The sequence below is a fragment of the Orbicella faveolata genome, unplaced genomic scaffold, assembly GCF_042242905.1.
Source record: "Orbicella faveolata isolate gen_17 unplaced genomic scaffold, um_ofav_v1 contig_47, whole genome shotgun sequence".
Taxonomy (NCBI): Eukaryota; Metazoa; Cnidaria; class Anthozoa; order Scleractinia; family Merulinidae; genus Orbicella; species Orbicella faveolata.
In genome coordinates, this window is record NW_028301577.1 from 25242498 (window position 1) to 25264700 (window position 22203).

The 22203-nt window shown below is 39.4% G+C and overlaps 2 protein-coding genes across 2 annotated transcripts; one reads left to right on the forward strand and one right to left on the reverse strand.

Moving 5' to 3' along the window:
- The first annotated feature begins 1127 nt into the window (after positions 1–1127).
- LOC149097736 (uncharacterized) lies at positions 1128–2583 on the forward strand. The gene has a single exon (XM_089278943.1). It carries the CDS (start codon positions 1712–1714, stop codon positions 2450–2452), a length of 741 nt encoding a protein of 246 aa, XP_089135069.1. The 5' UTR covers positions 1128–1711; the 3' UTR covers positions 2453–2583.
- Positions 2584–3058: 475 nt separating this feature from the next.
- LOC110051793 (pre-rRNA 2'-O-ribose RNA methyltransferase FTSJ3-like) lies at positions 3059–22184 on the reverse strand. Its single transcript, XM_089278922.1, has 23 exons — positions 22045–22184; positions 21733–21838; positions 20290–20336; positions 19801–19880; positions 16261–16360; positions 16071–16141; positions 15272–15394; positions 14791–14898; positions 13885–14004; positions 13437–13537; positions 12784–12849; positions 11826–11868; positions 10661–10719; positions 9515–9650; positions 8579–8787; positions 7614–7692; positions 7415–7508; positions 6635–6880; positions 6212–6314; positions 5110–5287; positions 4564–4658; positions 4366–4436; positions 3059–3731 (listed from the first exon to the last, which is right to left on the reverse strand). The coding sequence occupies exons 1-23, from the start codon at positions 22109–22111 to the stop codon at positions 3598–3600; spliced, it is 2436 nt and encodes an 811-aa protein (XP_089135048.1). The 5' UTR covers positions 22112–22184; the 3' UTR covers positions 3059–3597.
- Positions 22185–22203: the final 19 nt, after the last annotated feature.

A 22203-nucleotide genomic window follows, 5' to 3' on the forward strand; every position in this document is an offset into this window, starting at 1 on the left:
CAGTGCGAGCTAAGTTACGACTCGACACGAGCAGTGCTCGTGCACTGCAAGCTAAGTTACGAGTCCACACTGGTTAATTGTGTTTTACGAACTACTTACGACTCGCATGGAAAAGTGGTCGTGCGCTGCCGACTGCGCCACGATTATTGCAATCCAGGCAATTTGGATATTGGGTTAAAAATGCAACCGTTTCATGACTACCGACATTTTGGAATAACAGTAAACCTGGAAGAATAACGGTGAATTTTGACTGATCATCGACCACTATTCGTACCATTCGTGCAGTAAAAGCTGTAGTCGATCCATTGACGATCCGTGATAAGACCCTCCTTACCGATCATAATGGGGTTCTGGCTTATTAACATAATTTGTGGAAATTCACACGCCACGTCATGCATCGAGCGCTCCCTAAATAATAAAATGAACAATGATAGGGCAGATGGCCATTGCTATAGCTTTGCCTGAACTTAACGATCTTGGACGTTCGGTGACCCCTATGTTTTTTAATGGATCATTTCCTGTACCGATTTTCTACGTTTAGAAGCTTGAATTTTCATTTGGAATTATTAACGCAACGGATCCACTTATACAAAATATTACTACGATAGTTTGTCTACGTTGATCCATCTTTGATATTAAATTTTAAGCTAAAAACCCTGGAGACCGTGCTAATTTACGCGCGCCAGTTTTTCAAACTCAGACTAGTTTTCCACACGCTTTATCTCTGAAACGAAGTCCGTGACCCCCAATTTTTCCCCCCAATTTTTTATTTTTATTTCTGAAGCAAGCAATTCATTATCTGTCCGCAGTAGAAGTTTGAAAAAAAATCTATCGAGTGGAACGTTTTCGCGCGAACGTCCTTAAATAAGCGCGAGAGCCGAAGCGGACAACCTGGAAGTAAAGTCAGAGAGGAGAGAAGAAACTCGAACATGATGTACACCTCATGCGGTTTATCCACAAAGAACACCTGCCTCGTTGTTACGCCTGCCAGCCCCTTTCACCAGTCAAAAGCTTCAAATTCTCATTACGAATTTCCATACTCTTTCAGAAAAGAGTTGCGAGAATTTGTTGCTAAATTAAGACAATGTCCCTGATTTGATGAATATCTTTATTCTCATGACCTGTCTCTTTGATAATGTAATGATAATGAATGGGGAAATTCGATGTTGATCACGGATGTGTCGACGTTTTGTACACACTCGACGCACTGTAAACTTTTCATCGCGGTAGTTCGATGCAAAGTCTGTTAAATTTGTGAAATCCGCTACTTATGGCAGCCCTGAAGAGGCTCGAATATGGTGGATGTCTGAAGAGGATTGAAGAGCGAAATATCTCGAATTTAACAGTTTTTTAATATCGTTTCGAAGTTATTTGAAGTGGGTCGAGTGGGTATGAAGACTTCATATCTTGTTTTTCTCGTTACGCTATCACATTTCTAGCCTCGGCGTTTAAAATTTCTCAGTCATGTTTTTCTCGTAGTCAATAGTTCTTAAAATCTACAAAAATCTACAGGTGTTTCCAAACAATAATAATGACTAATTGGTCACCGAAATATTTATTTTCACCCCTCATTAGTGCTTCCTTTTGAGATAATAGATATTATAACGTTCTATGCTTGTTTCGCTCTTTCACGGGGGATCTTCGTTCGTAAAAGACGTTTTAAAACATCTCTACGACATCGATCGGAGGAGTTAACTGAGAAATTGTGATTATGGCCGAGAAAATGCCGAAGTTGAAATCATACATTTTGGATTTGCGGAATAAAATCGAGGCAGCAGAAGAGAACCATCGCAGGGCCGCCAAAGTGTTGAAGATAAAGCAACAGAGATTGGAAATACTTTGGGAAGACATAGCATTAAAACGTCGAAAACTAGCGCTTAAAAAAGAAACGCTGAGGAAAACATATGAACTTTTGGAGGACAAGCACCAGAAGTTAGAAGAAGTTGACGAAATACTCTACACAAATATGTTGATGTCTAAAGAGCTCAGAGAAATAGACTCGCGCAATTCCCAAAAATGTTCGTCGCTGGAAGTTGCGTTGAAGAAAACACGCACTAAAGCCCAGGAATTTGAAAACAAGACGAAAGATCTGAAAATACGGGCTCAGGTGTATGCCCGAGGGATTCAAATGGCAAATATCGCCGAGATGAAAGCGGAGAGGAAAAGTGCCGATCTCCAAAGCAAATTTATTACAAGGAAAAGCCTGCTGGAGCGCCTGCAAGTGAAACAGGAAGAATTTCACGAACGCGAGAAGGATTACATTGACAAATTACACATGCTTGACGAAAGAACCATCGAAGCCACCACAAGAGCTGAAGCTGCCGAGAAAAGATCGCATTTGTTTGAAAGTAAAGTTTCAAAACTTCGCCAAGAGCTTAATCAACAGACGAACGACGCGACGAAACTATTTGCGCTAAAGAATCAACTAGAACACCTGTCGCTGGAACATTGAAGTTTTAACAATGAAAAAACTACAACAGTGCGAGATTATATAGTCACTACACTGTACGAAATCTATGCTGCATTTACAGGACTGTATTTTGTAATTTGTACGTAAAAATTAGATTTTCCTAGTCCTTGTAAGCTGCATCTTATTTTTTGGCTTTAATCACCGTTCGGATTTTTACACCTTATGTTTTGCTTTAATCAGTTTTCGATTTGTAAAGCGTGCTGTCTTTGCCGACGGTCTATGACAAGAACTTATGCAAAGACGCGGCGTTCAATAACTAGAGAAGATTTCGCATTTCGTTTCATGCCAAGAACCAAACGATTTCAAAGTGCCCTGATTAATTGATAGGTAAACCTTGAAGAGAAAAACTGTGTGAACCTCACAAGATCACACATATGCTTACCAATGAAAACCAAACTCGAATGTGTCTTGAGGCCAGCGTTAAGGAAGCTCATTCATATATTTTCGGAAGGAATTTGGCGTTTTAAAGGAAGTTCAGGTTTAATCTTACAAGGGATGCTGTGTCTGAATCACGTTTAGGTGCGCACAAAAATACTGCATGTTAATAACAGGTTTATATACAGAACACAAGTGACCTCTCTAAGCATGTTGGAATAAATCACAGAAAACTCTCCTTTATATGGGCTTACAATGGTAAGCTATATCTCTCTGTAAGAGTTACACCCCAGAGGTTTGGGAGAGAGAGGGCTTACTAAAAGCAGAATCTTGTGTCAGATTTTGTGACAGAGGGAGGCAGAAGGCTTTAATTATCAGAATTTTACAATATTCCGTTTGCGGAACCTCATTTGTCTTGCAAACGCACCACCTGATATCGATTTTTCAAGGCTAGACCATAACAATCTTGTAATTAAGCCGTATTCATCGCTCTATAAAAGACAGAAATGAGTCTAGAATTGGTCCATCCACTTGTTAACAAGTCTTGCTTTCCAGAGATGTCAAATCTGACGTTTGAAAGGGCAGTTCGAACTACAATGCAATCTCCTTTGTCACACCGAGTACTGATTAATCAAGAGATCTGTTTCTTCCCTTAGGCGTTTCTTAGGAATGCTCACGACTGTGTCCTTTGAGTTGGGACAATTTTCAAAAGGTACTAAAATAACGAAATAAATAAACTTCTGTGGTAAATGTCATCTCCTTCTCTTTCCACTCTTTTTGTTTCTTTTCTCATTTGCTCGCTGGCTTCTTAAGTCTTTCTTCATTCGCTGGTCAACGATTTTATAAGGACCTTTCACACCAGCGGGTCTCTTCATACGTTTGGCAGCTGAAAAAGAAACGTTTCAAACATATTTCTCTTACATAGCGCATAAAGCTTCGAAATGCTCTCGTAAACGAGGAAAACAAGGATGTTTTTAAACAGCTACTCACGTTTGCTGTATATAACGCAACAATGTTAAAACAACAACACGAGATTGGTGAAAAGCGCGGGAAAACCTGCAACCCGTGAAAAGCGCGGGAACGCCACGAAAGGCAAATTATTAAAAACTGGATCGCTGAATTATGAAATTCAAGAGTTTTCATTGGTTTAGCCATCATGGCATATGAGCAATTATACCAGGCTCTACAAATATGGCAAGCGTACGCGTGATCTTTTGGGTGTTGTTTTAAATTTTATTTTAGTTTTCTATATTTTGGCGGCGTTTTTAATGAAACAGTTATTCCACTCGCGCTGGTTGGATATTAGATGATGGATAGATGTTAATGAAAGCTTTCTTTCTAGCAAGACTTTCCGTTTCCCATAGTGTTCTCAGATTTTTTTTCAGTCCACGGTGCAGGCTGATGGTGTAAATGTTTCACAGAAAGAAAAAAAAAATGGGGAATTAAATCAAAGGAGGACTGAAATAAAAGTCTTCAAGCTGCAGGGTAATCCATATTAAGACCAACAAAATGTAACGCACCTTGCCTTTTCTTTGCGACAACGTACTTGACTTCTTTAGGTTTCCCTTTAAGAGCGGCTTTCTGGTACAAACTACAAAGACAGAAAGAGAATCACCAAATTGCAACAGCAATACCTGTAAAAAGGGCGTCAAATGCACGGTACAGTCCCGGTGTAGAACATGTACAGTTGCCCAGTGTGTATGCATTCATTTTGCTACCTTTTAATCTGATTCATTTTTTCTTTCTCGGAGACATCAACGGTATCGCAAATAGCCTCCGCCTTTTTACGAGCTCTTTCCAGTCGTTTCATTTCCTGAAAAAAAAAGACGAAGAAGAAAAAGGAAAAACAAAAAACAAAACAAAACCAACCGTAGCGTAAGTGAAGACTCTAAAAGCCTAGCATTCGTATTTCAATTCGTATTTTAGTATTTCAGCATTCGTATTGCAGTTAAAATCATTGCTTCGACCTAAAAGTTTAATAACAGAACAGAGGAGAGTAATCTCAAAATCAAATCAATCATGTAAGTAATAAGAAATAAGAAAATCATCGCTGAGAAACTGGAAGCAACAACTGAAACCTGTGACGGTCACGGGGAATGAACTGGAGTCTGTGACTGGCAAGGGACATCATGGCGGGAAGAAACTGGAATCTGTGACTGACAAGGGACATTATGGCGGGAAAAAACTGGAATCTGTGACTGACACGGGACATTATGGCGGGAAACCAACTGGGACTTTTGACACAGGCGACACGGGATTTTTACCTTTCTTTTCTTTCTGGCCTTGGCCTCTGCGATCTTTTTGACCGGCCTAGCGTTGATTTCTTTCATTCTTGCTTTGTAATCAGCCACAACCTCTTTGGAAACTGGTAACTGTCGCTGATAATGTTTCGATTCATCTTCCACAAACCAAGCCGGGAGACTTTCATCGTTAAACGCCCATCTGAGAGGAAAGTACCAATATCATTACATCCTGGAGAGAAATTCGCAATTATAACAAAATAATTACAATTCATAACTCGTAACTCAAATTCCAACCTCGATCCCAGTCTCTCTCTCCTTTGCCTTCCTTGTCGTTTTTTAGGAGAGAGCCTGGAATCGACGTTGTTCGATATCCGTGAAATGGACAATCCTCAGAGAGAAAATGTTCGTAACAAGCCAGTGCAGCACTCGTTGACGTTTACAGGGAAAAGGAAGGCTTATGATAATGGAATCTCCATCGGGTTGTGTATTTTCCTGACCGACCTGGCAAAGATGAATGACAGTCAGGTACCGGTTGTTTAAACAACGCTCTTATGCTATCCACTGGATGGTGGTTTATCCGGTGGACAACGCTATCCACCGGGGGTGGGGGGGTGGGAGGCTCCATATAAAAACAACGGAGGTGTTCGTCGTACCTTTTTAGGTGTTAAAAAGTCGGTTTTGGTACCTCTTAGAGTGCTTAGCTTCAAAAGGTCCACAATGGGATCTTTTGCAGTACCTTTAAGGGTATCGAGCCCAAAAGATATGACAGGAGATAATGTGTTGTCTTAGAATTGGTACCTCTAAGCTGTGGAAAAAATTTCAAGCCACTCCCACAAAACAGGATCTTGGTAATTCTGAGGTTTTTTTTTTTTTTTCAAGATTTCCGACGAGCATCCCGGTCCTTTTCATATGGGAGTCCCCCCCCCCCCCGGGTTTTCCACCGTTTGAAAAATAAAGCCTTGCAGAATACTAAGAAAACAGGAACAACTAGAAGACTAAATGATTTCCTATGAACTATAGTAACCCTTTTCAAGATATTCGGACATATTCGGGTCGTCTTCGTAACGATCGTTAAGTTTAACCGATCTTCCGAATAAATACGGAATTCGTGTTCGCGATTCACCTATGATATCCAGCATCAATTAAGTCCCGTTTATTTTTTCGTGAAAAAGCCATCTTGTGTCCCAGTGCTAGAGTTTCAGGAGTAAGCTTCCTCAAATATTCGCCTGTCAAGAAAAACAAGAATTTTCACGTCAGGTTCACCTCAACCTGTTCTTAGAATGTATTACCCTGCTGTTTTATCAGTTTACACATTTAATTCTTATTAATTTTCGGAGTATTTCTGTAATTATTTCATTATTATTATCTATGATTTATTTTCAAGTTTTACAGTTGGCGTGATAACTTAAGATAGTTTTTTTGCCGACTTAAAAATGTAGATGTAGATAGGTAAATGTGTGACAGGTTTCTAGAAAACGATTTTAATCAGTATCATTGGCCTAGCCGTGAAAAAAAAAGCAAAGACGGAAAGGTCCGTTAAACTTACTATTATCTTCCACTGGGACAACCTCGAATTCATTTTCTTTGGAACTGCCTTTTTTCTCATCAATGTTCTGTTGTTTCGTTTTGTTTGGTGTAATTTCTTCCTCACTGTCGGCGCTATCGCTTCCTTCACCGCCACTTTCCTCTTCATCGTCATTCCAACGAGCCTTTTTATCTTGTTTATTTGTTTTCTCCGCTCCTCGCTTAATTCCCTGTTGCTGATAAGTCGCATTTGCTTCTGAATTCTTTTCTGTAATAAACAAATACAACAAATCAAGAGCGAAGAGCGAATAGCGAAGAGTACAGGGTAAAGAGTAACAGATCTGACTTGACTTGACAATAAACAATAACTTGACAATGAACATGAATATCACACGCAGCAGTGCACGCAGCAAATGGGACGTTAAAATGACAATAGAAATTATTTCTAGTCTACAGTAGGGTTGCAGAAAGCAGTTGAACGTGGTCTGGATACGAACAAGGGTTAAATAGTCCTAGCAGCACACTCCACCCAAAACACTACAGAATACCATCCCCCCAACCCCCCCCCCCCCCTCCCCAACCGGGATTATAAGCCAAATTACAGGATTGGGAAAAATGTAAGGGCTAGTTTGAAGATTTGAAAATGCAGAGCCTAGCTTTGTATTTCAATATAGTGAGTGGTACCTTCGTCTTTCCTCCCATACTTACTACTCGAAAGAAGACGACTGAAAGAAACCAAAGCTATGTGCGGCATTTTTTTGCAGCACCCAAATTAAATTACCTACAGTACGGATTAATTCACCTAGAATAGTTCCTCCCTGATTTGTGTACTCTTCCACCATCTGAGATATCTCCAGGTCTTCATCAGCCTCGTCCTCTAAACCCTTAAACACATCCTACCAAAGCGACGAGAGATGTCAGTAGTTTATACAAACCAACACAATTAACTCATGTAACACACATGTAGCCTGAGAAAACAGTGATGATCTAAGACCACATACCTTTTCAAACCACATATTTGCTTTCGCCGTGAGAGGAACTTCAGGTTCTAAGTCGACCAAGAGCGGGTTTTTATCTCTCCTGTTAGAATTAAACGGCAATTCATATCAGTGTTGAAATCATTTACACTATAGTTAGTCTGTTACAGTGTACGGAGTGCTCAGGGCGCGACTCCTGTTGCTTGAGGAGAACTTAGGTAGCGTCCAGACTACGCCGGAGAAATTTCAAAACGTAGCCTTATTTCTACGGTTAGAGCTACCGTCCACACTAAAGCTTGGTTCTCATATCCCGCCGACCTACCTGTGACGTAGTCGCCGGTTGCAACTGACAGCGTTCGCCGATCTGTCCCAGTGGGTCTCCGGAGCATCTACGATGGATCGCCGACGTATTCAAATTTGCTCGAAATGCAAATCGAATTGTGCAATTTTCAACCATTTTACCTGTAGATATGGATCGAATCGTCTCACTGGAGTACGTTGCGTCCGCAGATGATGATGCTCAAGTTGAAATCAGCTTAACTTCGCAGGCATAGACTACGAGAAGTACTACTCGTAGTCTATCGCAGACAAGCCGGCGGTCAATGCCTGGGGATATATCATGATTCGGCGATAAATGTTCACATATGCCGTAACGGATTCCCAGGCCGAGCAGGCGGGTATGTCCCAGGTACATGTATATCGGCGGCATACGAGAACCAGGCTCAATCCGTCACGAAAATGGCGCTTTTCGAAAACGATGACATCACAAGGGGGAGCTGTCATTTGACTAACACCTCCTTTAGACAAATAGCATAGTTCCCAGCTGCTTTATGCCAAGGAATCAAACCGGGATAGGCTCCGGCTGTGTGGGATGGATTCTACCCCATGTGGCACTCTTCACTCGCTAAGCTCAAACGGCTGATAAACAGCAACAATAGCAAGCGGTAGGACTTATTTGAAAGAAACGAGAAGAGAAAAAAATCACTAACCTCTGCTGCTTTTCGCTGTTTGACTCCACTCCTTCAACATTTTCGTTAAATTCCAACGGTTCATCATCCTTTTCAGAACAATTCTCACTCACATCATCACCAAAATCTTCATCATCTGACGCTGATTCTATTTCCTCTTCATCCTCGCTTTCTTTCTCATCTTCAAATTCCACATCATTTGTATCCACTTCATCTACTTTGTCAAGATGCTGAAATGAAAAGGTTCAGGAAATCCTCAATAAATGTATGTTATTTGCCGGTTGGGAGGTCCGTAGAGTGAAAATCTTTCAAGCCCGAGGTCCAAGTTTTTCACTATACGTACTGACCGTAGCCGGTAACTAACTTATGTATTTTTTCCTCTCTCAAACTACTTCTATCATCAGTGACCTTTTCAATACACAAACATCATGCGCGAGTAACAGACCGCTGGGGTCTTTTTGTTTGAAGAGTCTGACCGTTGTCAGAGAAAGGAAAATCCGAATCACACTAAGAACCAATCAGATTGCAGGATTCGTTGACTTCACGTTTCAAGCTTCACATGTGATAATTTTGCCGAGCACAAGAAAACGCGTGTATCATCTAATTCATGCCCAGTCGTTCGCCGTGAATCAAGGCTACAATTTTACATGCAGTTATTATTTTTCGAACAGTTTTTCGATGTAGTACAAGAAAGAATCTCTCTCTAATGTTCATTGTAAGTTAGGGAGAAATAAAAGAAAGAAAATCCCCAAAAGGCATGCTACACCGCAACCTTGGTTTGTTAAATTCATCCGATTTGGAAAATTCAGTTCGTTACAATGTTTGCAGAACTTGAAAATTTCTGTAACAGACCGCTGGGGTCTTTTTGTTTGAAGAGTCTGACTATAACCCTTTTTTACTAGTTGTTCCATGAAGTTAAGTCAAGTGAATTTTTACATGATGATTCCAAAATGCTACCTGTTTACTCTTGATGTTCGCAAGAGAAAAAATCTCCATGTCAGTTTCCATGTCCTTTGTGTCTCCTGGTAGGATCATTTTCAATCTCATTTTCTCCTGTAGTTTTTGCCTCTGTTGCTGCACTTTCCTCTTTTGTCTACAGACAGAAAATGTTATTCCGTTATATTGGGACCATATGCTTTGGTGTCTCTTCAAGATGATCCCAGAACTGAATGAATATTGCAGAGGATGTACAGGTTTTCAGTTAGCCTGCCTGGTTGACGGTCAAAGGGGAGGGAGAGGGGGAAACTACAGGCGTGAAGCACAATCAAGGGGAAAGGACAGGAACCATCTCTTCCAACCCATCGCGCTTCGCACTTCTAATTTCCCCCTCTCCCTCCCCTTGAATGCTGGCCATGTAGGCTAGTTTTCACTGGTAGCAGCTTGTGAACAGGCTCCCAGTGAGCCTAGTGAGCCGAGCATGGTAGGCCATTTACTCTTGGCCAGCACCTTACAACCCAGTTTAGAGCCTGTTAACCAGCTAGACATATGACGAGTGATCCAGGGTCAAGTGCTGTCAGGGACATTGTGTACTGTTCTTGGACAATGCATCTTGATTTCATGGTGCCCGTCTTGACCAAGTTGAATTTAAAAGAATATAAATAAGAACAGGTAAATTAAATGCTGAGAGTGACTCTTCAGTGGACTAGCATCCCATCCTGGGGGGAGTAGGAATTCTCTTACTTTATAGAAACGAGAGGGAGGGCCATAGGCCTGCAGGCGTGCAAGGGCCTACAGTTGTCAGTTGTACCAGGTCACTTTCCGAAGGGGGGACTCCCATATAAAAAGAATGGGGGTGCTCGTTGGAAATTTTGAAAAGAGCCCCTCAGAGGTACCACGATCCTGTTTTGTGGGTGTGGCTTGAAATGTTTTTCACCCCTAAGAGGTACCAATTCCTGTCAAATTTTTTTTTTTTGGCTCAACACCACTAAAAGGTGCTGCAAAAGCTCCTGCTGTGGGCATTTGAGGCTGAACACCTTAAGAGGAACCAAACCACGTTTTAAACCCCTAAAAGGTACGACAAACATCCTTGTCCTCTCCATATGGGAGACCCCCGGGGTCACTTTGCCTCCCCAAGTATTATTCTAATCAATATTTTGTCTCTACCTTTTAATAAGAGCATTTTCTTCTTCTCTTAAGCCTTCAATTGTCTTTTGAAGAGTTTCCTAAAATGGGAGTTGTTCATATTAGACAATTGATATCAAGACTGTGGTCTAAGACAAATTACAAGAATCCCAAAGGTTCCTAACCATGAAGTCCTTGATGCCCAGCATTTAAGCTTATATGAAAAAAGTAAGTTTTTTCAGTCACCCAAAGCAGAAGTTAGTTGCCTGTGGCAGCCAGACGCTTCTAGAGCACAGCTCTGGTTATACTTTAGAAATGTCTTTTTCCCAGAGAGCAGTTTGTACTTCACAGTGAATACAGAATCAAGTAATAATAATGAATCTCTAATTAACAATTAGATTATAAGCTCGAGATTTCTATGAGGTGATAGTTGATGAAGCCAAAGGTCAAATCAACTATCACCTCATAGAAATCGGTTTCCAATTATTTCTCCATGTATTATTAAACTTTGCACCTTAAAAAGATCGCTTGGATTGAATTGTCTTTTAAAATTGAAGTTGTGTACACGCACGCATCATTTGTTTTTCAATAATTTCAACTTTTTTTAAAGTCAAGAAACCGTAAATGTCCTTCGTTTAGTCTTTTCAGAAAATTAATATTATTATCCATTTGCATCAAACTTTTGCTCCAAAACTTTGGAAAAACGAAAAAAAATGTCACTATTTCGTAGACGACCTCCAGCCACTGTACACTAATGGCTGATAGTGTGCAATGGCTCAGCCAATCAGATTACAGCATTTGCATTAGTATACTAGTAGAATTTCTGCTGGTGTGAGAAACAAGAACAACACCTACTGAACATGATTTGAGCATGTGCTTTGTTGTAATTGGATATCTTCAGGGGCAGGGGTAGAAGGGAAGTTCTATGTCACAAGGCATCAATAAAATGGCATAGGTAAAATAACTTTTGGCTCCTCCATCAAAACACAATAGGTAACTCAATTTATTAATCAACTGCTGAAAGTCTGGAGACAAAGCATCTTTTATATCAAGTTGGGAAAATATGGTCTAGATCTAGTGAAGGCTATTTTTTAATCAAACCAAAAATTCAAATCTGATGTCAAAGATTTGTGAATTGAATTGAATGGTCATAATTGTGAATAATCGAAATGTTAAGTTAATGTTATAGTCCTAGTAATCAGCTGACCTCTTCAGTCTCTGTTAAAGTGTTCTGTTCATCCTCTTGGTTCCTGTCAGGGAACAAAGCGTAAAGTAAAATGGTCAGCAGGGTCATGCAATCTAATTTTATAAAGTGAGTCACTAGATCATCCATAACTCACTAGTCAAATCACCATGTGGCATTAGAATCAGCTCATTTTGAGAGTAAATACTCTTGGGAATTTTGATCATCCAAGAGTCACAGAAGAAAAGCCTCCCATGAGTGTAGTATATGAATTCACATGTGATTTGTGCCATACAAATTTGCTTGGGTTCACTTGCTGCCACCTCCATCAGTGCGTACATGTAGAAGAACATAAGCATTCTGTGATAAGAAAACATTTCAGGGACAAGCATGGCTTAACACCCAGTGACTTAATTGAGAACTTTAAAGTCATAGAGAAATGCTGTGGCAAACTCGAATGTTTGATCTTTGAAATGCTTTGGATTAGGTAAGAACAGCAGACCGAAACTGAACACACAAATACCATTTGCACGAAACTTTTTACCTGAATGCTTTCATGTCATCTTTGCTAATTATTTGTTTCCTCACATCCTAATTTCTATAAATATGCCTTGCTGTTATTGTTAATTTTAATTCATTTGACAATGACGATAAGATGTCATCGAAACATCATGTTACCTTATTTTTGTTCATTTTCTTACTTAAATTTTGATCAATGGAAAAAGTATTAATACTTCTTATCATAATTGTTAGACAAAGACAAATACCAGTACACCTCAGGTGTATGTGACGCAGAGGGGTGCAAAGGTTTAGCGTGTCATAGGTCTTAAGACACTTCATCATTTTGGCCAACCAAAATGGGGGGCTGTAGGTAGGGGGACAGGCCAAATCAAATTAGGTCTCCTTTATTCCACATAAGGTATTTTGGTGAGCATTGTAGTTACCATTCAAGTATCATATATGTTGTTTACAGCTTACAAACCTTGAGCTTTTAGGATTTTCTCCATAGAACTCTTTCCTTAATACCTTGTGCCAGCTCAAAAGACTCCTGCATTTTAAAATGATAACAAAAGGTAAACTACTGTACACACATGTAGCTCTCTTTGGGGGCCTTTTTGAATCAAAAGGATTAATATGAAGGGTCAGTGATTGAGGACACACAGGTGAAACACATGACGTTATACACCTTGCATTATTAACAACAAAAAAGAAGATGATTAAAAGCAACTTTTTTTTGCCTTACTCTTCTCAAATTATATACATGGTATTTAGGAGAAGAGTTATGTGTGTGTTGAGAGGGTAAACACACACTAATGTCGTAAGTACAAGACTCGTAGTTTCCAAAATTTCAGTACATGTTATTTTCCAAACTCCCATGATATTGTTGAGATCACAAAAATATTGTTGAGATCACAGTGTCCCAAAATGTTTCTTCCAGCCTTCAATGGTATTAAATTTTCCCAGACTTTTCTTCAAAATATCAAGTTTTCCTGACTCAAAATAAAATTCCCTGACTTTTCCCTGACCTTGAAGAAGTCTTTTTTTCCCTGATCATTTGCTGATCCATGGCAACCCGACAAATTCAATCCAAACCACACACTTTGTATGATTCTAATGTTGTTTTGTAAACCTTACTTTATGTCTGACTTTCCCAGAACTTTAACATCTTTGCAGGCTTCTTTAATCTCCTCTGTGGTCAGGACATGTTTTCCATATTTTTCATCATCAAAAACAATCTGTATTAAGAAAAGACAAAGAAATAGTTCTAATTAAAATATTCTAAAAGACCATCTTTGGCAACCTACAGGTACAACATGATTCCAATTTAATTTTTGTAATTCTACAATGTATTTTTTGTGTGAAAAGTTTACATATACACAGTTACTAACATCAACCTTGCCTTGTTTATTCTATATCTTAAGTGTCAGAACAGCTCCTTCCACCAGAGAGAGAGAAAACTAAGAGTACCGGTAACCCTTATTATAAATATAATACTAATAACTGTAATTAATTCCTGTTTGTAATCATTTCACAATGTTTTTTCTCGGCATTAGGCTAAGGCAACATTAAACATCAAACAAACCTCATTCACCACACTTAAGATATCTAGAGGATGTTCTGTTTGCAGAAAGTCAGACACTTTGGCTGATCGAAACAGAGTGTAGTTGCCTTCTTCATATCCTTCAGCACGCTTTTTCTGTTTCTGATAAACAAACAAAACACACAAGTAAACATAATGCATAGTCAAGAACCTACTTAATATGCCTGGTATGTGGTCTATGATAATTTATGGTTCCAAAAAATATTCCTACCCACCCAAAGGAGGATTACTAGAAATTCCCAGGGGGAGCAGGACTTAAAAGCCAAAATTTCTACAGGAAAATATCAGCCACACTGGAATTTCTAGAGTCATTTTTTTAGGGGGGGGGGGGGTTTAAACAAAATCCCCTCTGAGGGAGGGGTTTGTCAAATGAATTTATTAATTCAGGGACAGATCTAGAGAGAGGGTGAAGGGGGTGCAACCCCCCCCCCCCCCCCCGAGATGAAGCCTTCTTCGTATTTGCTTTTAAAATTTGTTTACCTCACCAGTCAGCTACACCACTCCTTAAGTGGTGCACCCTGTCCATAGAAAACTCCTGGATCCACCCCTGAATTTTTCAATATCAATCTTTCTCTCTAAAGCAATTGCTTTAGATCATTGCAAACTCTGATTTACATGATGTGGCAGAGAGACACATATATTGTGCACTCAAGCTTTGTTTAAAATGCTTCCATGTTAAATTCTCTTTCTCACTTGAGCATTAAATAATAACATCAAGCTAGCACAGTGCACACTGCAAAACTAGCACAGACTGATGGCTGGAGCACTAAAAGGACAGTCAGACAGTTACATATTACACAGAACGACACACAGATGAACAGACGGAAGCGTGAGTAGTTTAACTTCACTGTTTGACAGTTTTACATTACTGCGTCTTTCTCTTTATACCTCTACTTGAAGAATACTTATTTTCTTCTTCTCTTCAGGCTCAACTTCTTTAAAGATGTGTCTTGGGTCCAGAAGTTTGGGGTCAATCTTAGCTGGCGCTACGTAACCCTTGGGAGAGAAAACAAAACAAATGCAAGTTAGGCCTGTCATTCATGAGTGTACAGCTAGTATATACATGTACCTCTAGTGCTTATTGTTTAAAGGCTTACTTCTGGCCATCTTTCTGTTCCACAAACAACACTACACTCTCTTAGCATTGTGTGACCAAGACCAGAACTGGACTTATCCTACTAAATAACAACAATGAGGAGTAAGTTACGGTTACTCTTCTTAGAGGGGAGGCTAAGCCTTCTCCTCTCCCATCCCACGGGAATTTTGCTCATTAAGACTGCTTGCGTTTATGTTAATGAAGAAGAAATGCTGCCCAGAAGATTTTAAGTCTATGTACGCTCTTTAACTGCATGTTGCTTCGATCACACACCTGACATACAACAAAAATCTCAGCTGACTCTGATCTTGAGGCCTGGGGCTTTGTAGAATGAACCTTCTTAAAAAGTTGTTGGAAGACCCATAACAATGGCTGATAATCTTTTGATCTGAACACCTAGAAAAAAAAAGAATCAGAATTCTAACTAATATTACGGTAATTTTATAAAGGGCATAAGATTAAGTCTGCATATGAGCCAAGTGACCCATCAGGCCAGAGTTTATCTCGGTTTGTGTTATCTCTGTAGCATGAAATGACTAGGAATATTTCTACCCCTTGGATGGGATGCTAATCCATCACAAGGTTACCCCCAGCATTAAATTTGTTGGTACCCATTTGCATTGTACCCCTGGGTGGAGAGAGGTGCCATGAGAGTTAAGTGTCTTGCTCAAAAAGACAACACATTGTCCCTGGCCAGGGCTTGAAACCAGACCACTCAACCCAGAGTCGAGCACACTAACCACGAGGCCACCGTGCTGAATCCAAATTCACAATAAGCCAATCACAAGTCTTGTCAAGCTACTGCCCTGATCTCCTGTCACTGACCTGATATGGCCACATTTTTGACAAAATTTAGGGGTGTTAAATACCTTAAATGAAACCCGGACTCGACCCATTAAAGAATTACAAAAAAAAAAAAAAAAGAAAAGATTAGTACAAGCAAACAAGTTGCATGGGATTAATGTGGTGGCATTCAGGGCAGACAATTTTGTACGTTCAGAAATTGTCTACATCAAAGACCTTATACCAAAAACGTCCCTACCACTTAACAACTGTACATCTGTACATATACCTTGGTTATAAACCATCCGCCTTCTTGTAAAAAATCACAAGCTAACTTCAGAGCGCTAAGGGTAAGTTGAGCTAATAAAGGAAACAAAAAAGCACTTTGTGTAAGCAACAACTATTTATTAAGCTGCCATAATGTATTAAATCATCAAATCTTGCAATGTTACACTTGACTTGGATGAAAGCACGATTACCTTGGGTAAAAGCATCTTGTATCCAAGCTGAGCCAACATTTGGAGCTCCGTCATTCAAAACACAGTCCGCTTTCCATGTATGGAGCTCTTTGCTTATCAGCTGAACAATGAATTAACCAGGAAGTAAAAAAGAAATCAGCACATATTGCAAAGTCTATTATTTGTATAACACTGTACAGAGTTGCTTTCAATTGAGTGTTGCAATACCAAAACCAACATAGTTGTAAACTATAGCTGTTAAGGACACTAGACAAAGGTCAATTTTGATTAGTTAATAATTGTCTTTTTATCTTAGTTGCGAACGTAGTTACAATGTTTACTTCTTTTTTACTGGTTTTGTAATCGGACCTTTAGGCGTCACCACGCGCATATAAAAGCTGAGTTAGCGTCCCTTTGAAGTAGTTTTTCTTTCCATCTCGCCTGGTCTTGTCAACCTTGAACTTTTGATGTTTTTTTGATTTCCTAACCCTTGGCTCAAGCGGGACCGATATGTGAGTACCTTTGTCATTTTGATTAGGTTACATTTTTTTTATAGTCACGGGCAAAGGAATACAAAGGAACATTGTACAATGTTAATTGATTTATAATCGTCTAAATTAAAAAGTGTTCTGAACGTTACTAGAGTGAACGCCCACCTTTTAGGCTCGAAAGCATTGAGCTGTTAATTAGTTCCTTTTGTTGTGTACTTCTGTGATCGAATCTTATTTAGTATCTTAGCGTAGTATTTACGCTGGCTATTTTTTGATGTATTGTTATTCAATTTCGTTATGTTATCGATTCCAAATCGTTAGTTTGTCTCGTGTAAGTTTTGACTATTTGTTACGTAACTTTTCCGCTAAATTGATAGAAATTCATTACATATTGTTATTTCAGCTTATGATCGTTTATGTTGATGCAATAAATCGCCGATAACCGTCAACTTTGGTTTTCCGTGGTTTACTTGTCCACCCTTGAAGACCACCTGTAAAGTAGTCCCACCCACTAGTTTGTCGCGACACACCTAGAGCTCGTTTTGTATTGTCTCGTTTTGGAATTTGCCAGTCGCTGCAGACGTCACAATAGCCAGTTCACAGACAATACGATGAACGAATCAAGACTTGAAGTAATTACACATAGCTGACGCAGAGTGCGGGAAGACATATGCAAACAAGTTATGATTGGTTTTGGTTTTACTTCTGATTAGATGAAAAAGTGTCATGAGCTTTTTAGCCAATCATGTAGCATAATTGATGCAAAACCAAATACTTTACAACACTCAAATGAAAACTGCTCTATCCACTACCGGTAGTCTGATATACAAGTTAATTAACAAATATGGAACAGCATAGTGGACTTTCTTAGACTGAGAGAAAAGTTGTCCTTGTTCTTGACAGCACAGATTGAGCGCAGCAACATCTACACAGAAAGACCAAGTAGTGATATTGTGTAGGAATACCAGGAAATGACTATACCTACCAAATGAAGGGCCAGGGGTTCACTAGACAATGTATAAGACTAAAAGGGGGGTAAACCAATAAACCTTCCATGGGAGGGGCACATGTATAATTATAGGTATGGTTAGCACACAGTACTGAGTACATGGTCAAATGGATTGCCTGTAAAATTGAGTATTATGCTTTTTGGTAGGAAGCTGAAGCAAATCATGACAACCATGGCAACAAAAATGTCACCAAACAAAAGGTTTTAATGAGCAGAACAATGGCTGTGCGTGTGTGGTACAGATCTTTGTACATGTACATTTCTTTGCCATTCTCTGTAAAACAACGTGAAATGATCAAGTTTTGCATAGCCTGAGGGACGCAAAAGACAACAGCTAATTTTTTGTATTTTCATTATTTTAAAATTGAATGCTCTCATTGCATATTTAGCCTGAACACATTTTTAGAGCCATTGGTGTACTGAACAGATCTTGAACCTTGCAAATTTTGCTGGTAAAATATAAATTCATTTTTGATGAGGCATGGTCTTCAGAATCACCATCCTCTTTGCTTAAGGTTACAGTATACCTTCGGGTCGGCAATTTTCTTCAAATTTGGATTTTTGGGTCAAAATAGAGGTCGAAGAATAATCTCTAATTTCTGAAAAATTTTTTTGAAAAAGGCTAAATATTGGCGAAGAAATGGCGGTTTTACGTTTTCACCGGAAGTAAAAGTTTACCTCTTGATTGACAGTCCTATGGCGCGTATGCAATCAACCGAGACGATTTTCGCGGGAATTACCTATATGGATGTCACGAATTGACTACTCAGTTGATCAGCATTGTTGTTCTGACTACCCAGCATTTTTTATATTAGGCGTGTCTCTATTAAGTTATAAGTAAACATAGACCACGTTTAAACCATGGACCGGTTCGAAAAAGCGAAAACAGCGAAGAACGAATGCAAATACATCAATGAGTGAAGAAGCGAAAGTTCGCCAAGCAGATGAAGCTATAGTCATCGTATAAGGCGGGCAAATATTCGTGGTGAGAGAAAAGAAAGGTTCTGTAAAAATTTCAGAACTTGACAGCAATAACAGGGATGCTGACAGAGACTCTTCTGATGAGTCCGATATCGACGAATCGTCGGACTCATTGAGACCATTTGAAATATTATCCATGCACAGTTGCTCACACACAGTAGCTCTCCGCGCTGTCTTTTGTTTGTTTCCTTTGCTCAGCCACTCTAGTGTTCGTATCCTTTTTAGTCTTCCCCATTTTGCCAGACCAGCTTCAAGAAATACCGAGCTACAGAAAAATTATCTCTCTGCCTTCGGTTCCTTGAGCACATTGCGAAACACAAGAGTTTTTTTAGAGATTCGCGCGTAAATTTCACCAGGAGGTTAACGGTAGTAAACTTTCCCTGCACTGATTGGCTTAGTTACCTGAGAAGCCAGTTGAAGGCGTTTGTGGGCGGAGTTTGTTCGCAAAGCAGAAAATATTTTTTAGCGCTGTTTTCTCGAATAAATTTTTTCACTTGAAGCAGACACTTTAAAGAGTTATAACTCAAAGGAAATTTGTTCAATTGCTCTTAAATTTGGACAGTGGCTAGTTTAACATATAAACTACAAAAGCGTGTCTGGGAATTGTTAATTTTGAAATACTTTTTCTTCGAGAGCGATTTTTGTACGACCACTCCACATTTTTTTAATCCTATTTTGAAAATGTTCTGTAACTTTTTACTGCAATCGAATATGCCAAAACGCAGACACGTTTTTTAAGCGCTTTGGGCCCTGAAACCGAGGAAAAAATTAAATTGGCGAAAAACGAAATTCGCTTTGACTTGTAGCTTTCGAAAGGTGATTCGGGCGCTCGCATTTAGTGGTCGTGAAAAATTCGACAATTCATTTTCTTTCAAAATTGTTGGTATAGTTTGATAGCCAGCTCCATAAGCTTTAATTTGATATAGGGGTTTAGTTATCTACAGCTTAAACTGCACGCGCTACATCGCTTGCGCGCGAGACACCCCTGAAGGTATACTGTAACCTTAAGGTCCCTAGTGGCCTAATGTCACCCATGAAACCAAGGTATTATATGCTCATAATTTCCTTTAAAACGTTTACCTGTCTGCACCTGTCTGTGGTTATATCCTCCTGCATTGTTATAACATTATGAATGGGCTTAATAGAAACCAAGTCAACACCTGGAATAAAACAGTCACAATCAGAACAAGAAGTGAAACATTTAAGGGATATTTGAAAAAATATTTGACACAATAATTTAGATCATTCGCTCTCGATTTCTATCGTGTGATAGTTGACGAGGGCTGTGCCCTCGTCAACTATCGTGCGATAGAAATCAAGAGCGAATAATCTAATTGTTTTAGTATAAATCTACTAGTTGTTCAAACCTTTATCTAAATCCTCTTCACAGACACTTCAAAAACACCAAGAAACGGCCGTCATTTTGTTATCAAGGGCACACTGCTATGCTACTCACTATCTATCACAGAATAGATAGTGAATAGCATAGCCAATCAGAGAATGGCATTTGTGATAGAACACTAGAGTAGATTTATACTAATAAAGAATATCATACCACCAGTTACTCACCAACAATTATACTTGAGATTGGCATAAACTTTGATGCGACTTGAAGCCTTAATCGATTGACAGCACAAACAACAAGAATATAGTTAGGTAAACAATAAAATCAAGAAGTATTCTCTACATGTACATTCAGGGTGCAAAAGAAGTCACATCTAATAGTCCTGGGCAAATCAGGCTTATGGATCTCATCCTTCACTTGTTCATGAGGAGGAAAATATTTTTAGGTTGAATTTGAGAAAATTCTAGAAGTACAGATTAAGTTATTATAAACTTTTATAATATAGATAGGACCCTGCGCGCACTCTAATTAGTCAAAAACCCATGTTTTATCAGAGTATAAAACATAGAAAAAGCGTGTTTTATTGTTTTTCACCACATTACCTCTATATCACAAAGCAAATGAAGAAGCCTAAGCCATGTATTACACTGTGATAAAACACTCTGGACATTTAAGAACACTTGAGAAATGTAGAAAACACTCGTCTGCAGCTTGTGTTTTCTACATTTCCCTCATGTTCTCAAATGCCCGTCGTCTTTTATCACAGCGTAATACACAGCTTAGGCTTCTTTATTTATTTATTAATTTTTTTTTTGGGGGGGGGGGGAAGGGGGAGGAGGGGGTGAGAGAAGGGGGTAGTTAAAATAACTGTTGGGCTAGCTAGAACATCCTGGTCACAGCTACCTGAAGAGCAACCTGGAAGACTGACATTGTATTTCATGGCATTATTTAAGGTACATGTTGATGCTGGTGCAGCAATCCATAGAGATCAATAAGGAAGACTCACAGCAACTTCCTCTAGAGCTGATTTTTGAAAACTGCTGTTATATTGGCTCATAGTTAACAACAGTATGACAGTTAACCATGATGCCGCTGACGGATGATTGTAACCCAGTGGACAAGCTGTCGGCCAATTGCCAACCAGCATACCAAGTGTCAATTGATAGTGGTGGCCGACACTTGACCGAGTGACTATTGACAAATCGGCCAAGTGCTGGTAGACATGTTGATCAAGTATCTGCCGATATGTCAATGAACAATTGGGCCAAAAGTGTTGACTGACCCAACAGGTGCCATAAGAACACATGATCAAACTTGATTAGGTCATCAGTTGTCAGCTGATTTAGAATCTCAATTTCCTATCAAAAGGTATTTGGTCATTAAGCCCCTAAGTCGATTACTGGTAGCTGCTAACTGTTTAGCCCCCAACCGGAAGTTGAAAGCACTGTCTAATTCTCGTTCTTTAAGCGTACATAGGGGATAGTCCGATCCTCTTCTGGTAGGGGGCTAACCAGCTAGGGGCCAATTGACTTGTACCTACAGTATTAAGGGCTAAACAACTTACATTCTACCAAACTACAGTAACCCATGAGTGAAAAAATAGACACAATTATCAGCTATGAAATATTTGGCAACAAATCACTTCTTTCTGTTTTCAAAATTATTACCAGCCTCCGGGAGCCGCGCAGAGGTCTATGAGGCATCGTGACGACTGCAAGAAGCCAAATTTTCTGTTCAACTGGATCAGTTTGAAAGCTGAACGAGAGCGGTAACCTAAAAACAGCGTTTATAGAAAGTATTAGCATCAATGGTTTAATAACACTGTTACAGAAAACAGAGAAAAAGGAACTAGGCTGCAAAATTACAAAATCTGTATTCGAGGTGATCGCGACCAAGAAGATCAGAAGTTAAAAGAACGATTTCAACGTGTTTCTTCAAAACTGTCGTAAACCTACAATTCACAAACGTCAAATACATACCTGTCTCCTTTGCAAGATGGTAAAATTTATCTTTTCTTTGCTTTCCAACTTTGGTTTTCTTTCCCATGATTTCTAGCAAACATATGTTTTGATAATTTTCTGTATATTAAAGTTTTCCACGTGTGAGAAGGGTAGTGATTCATGTAAGCCTCCACAAAA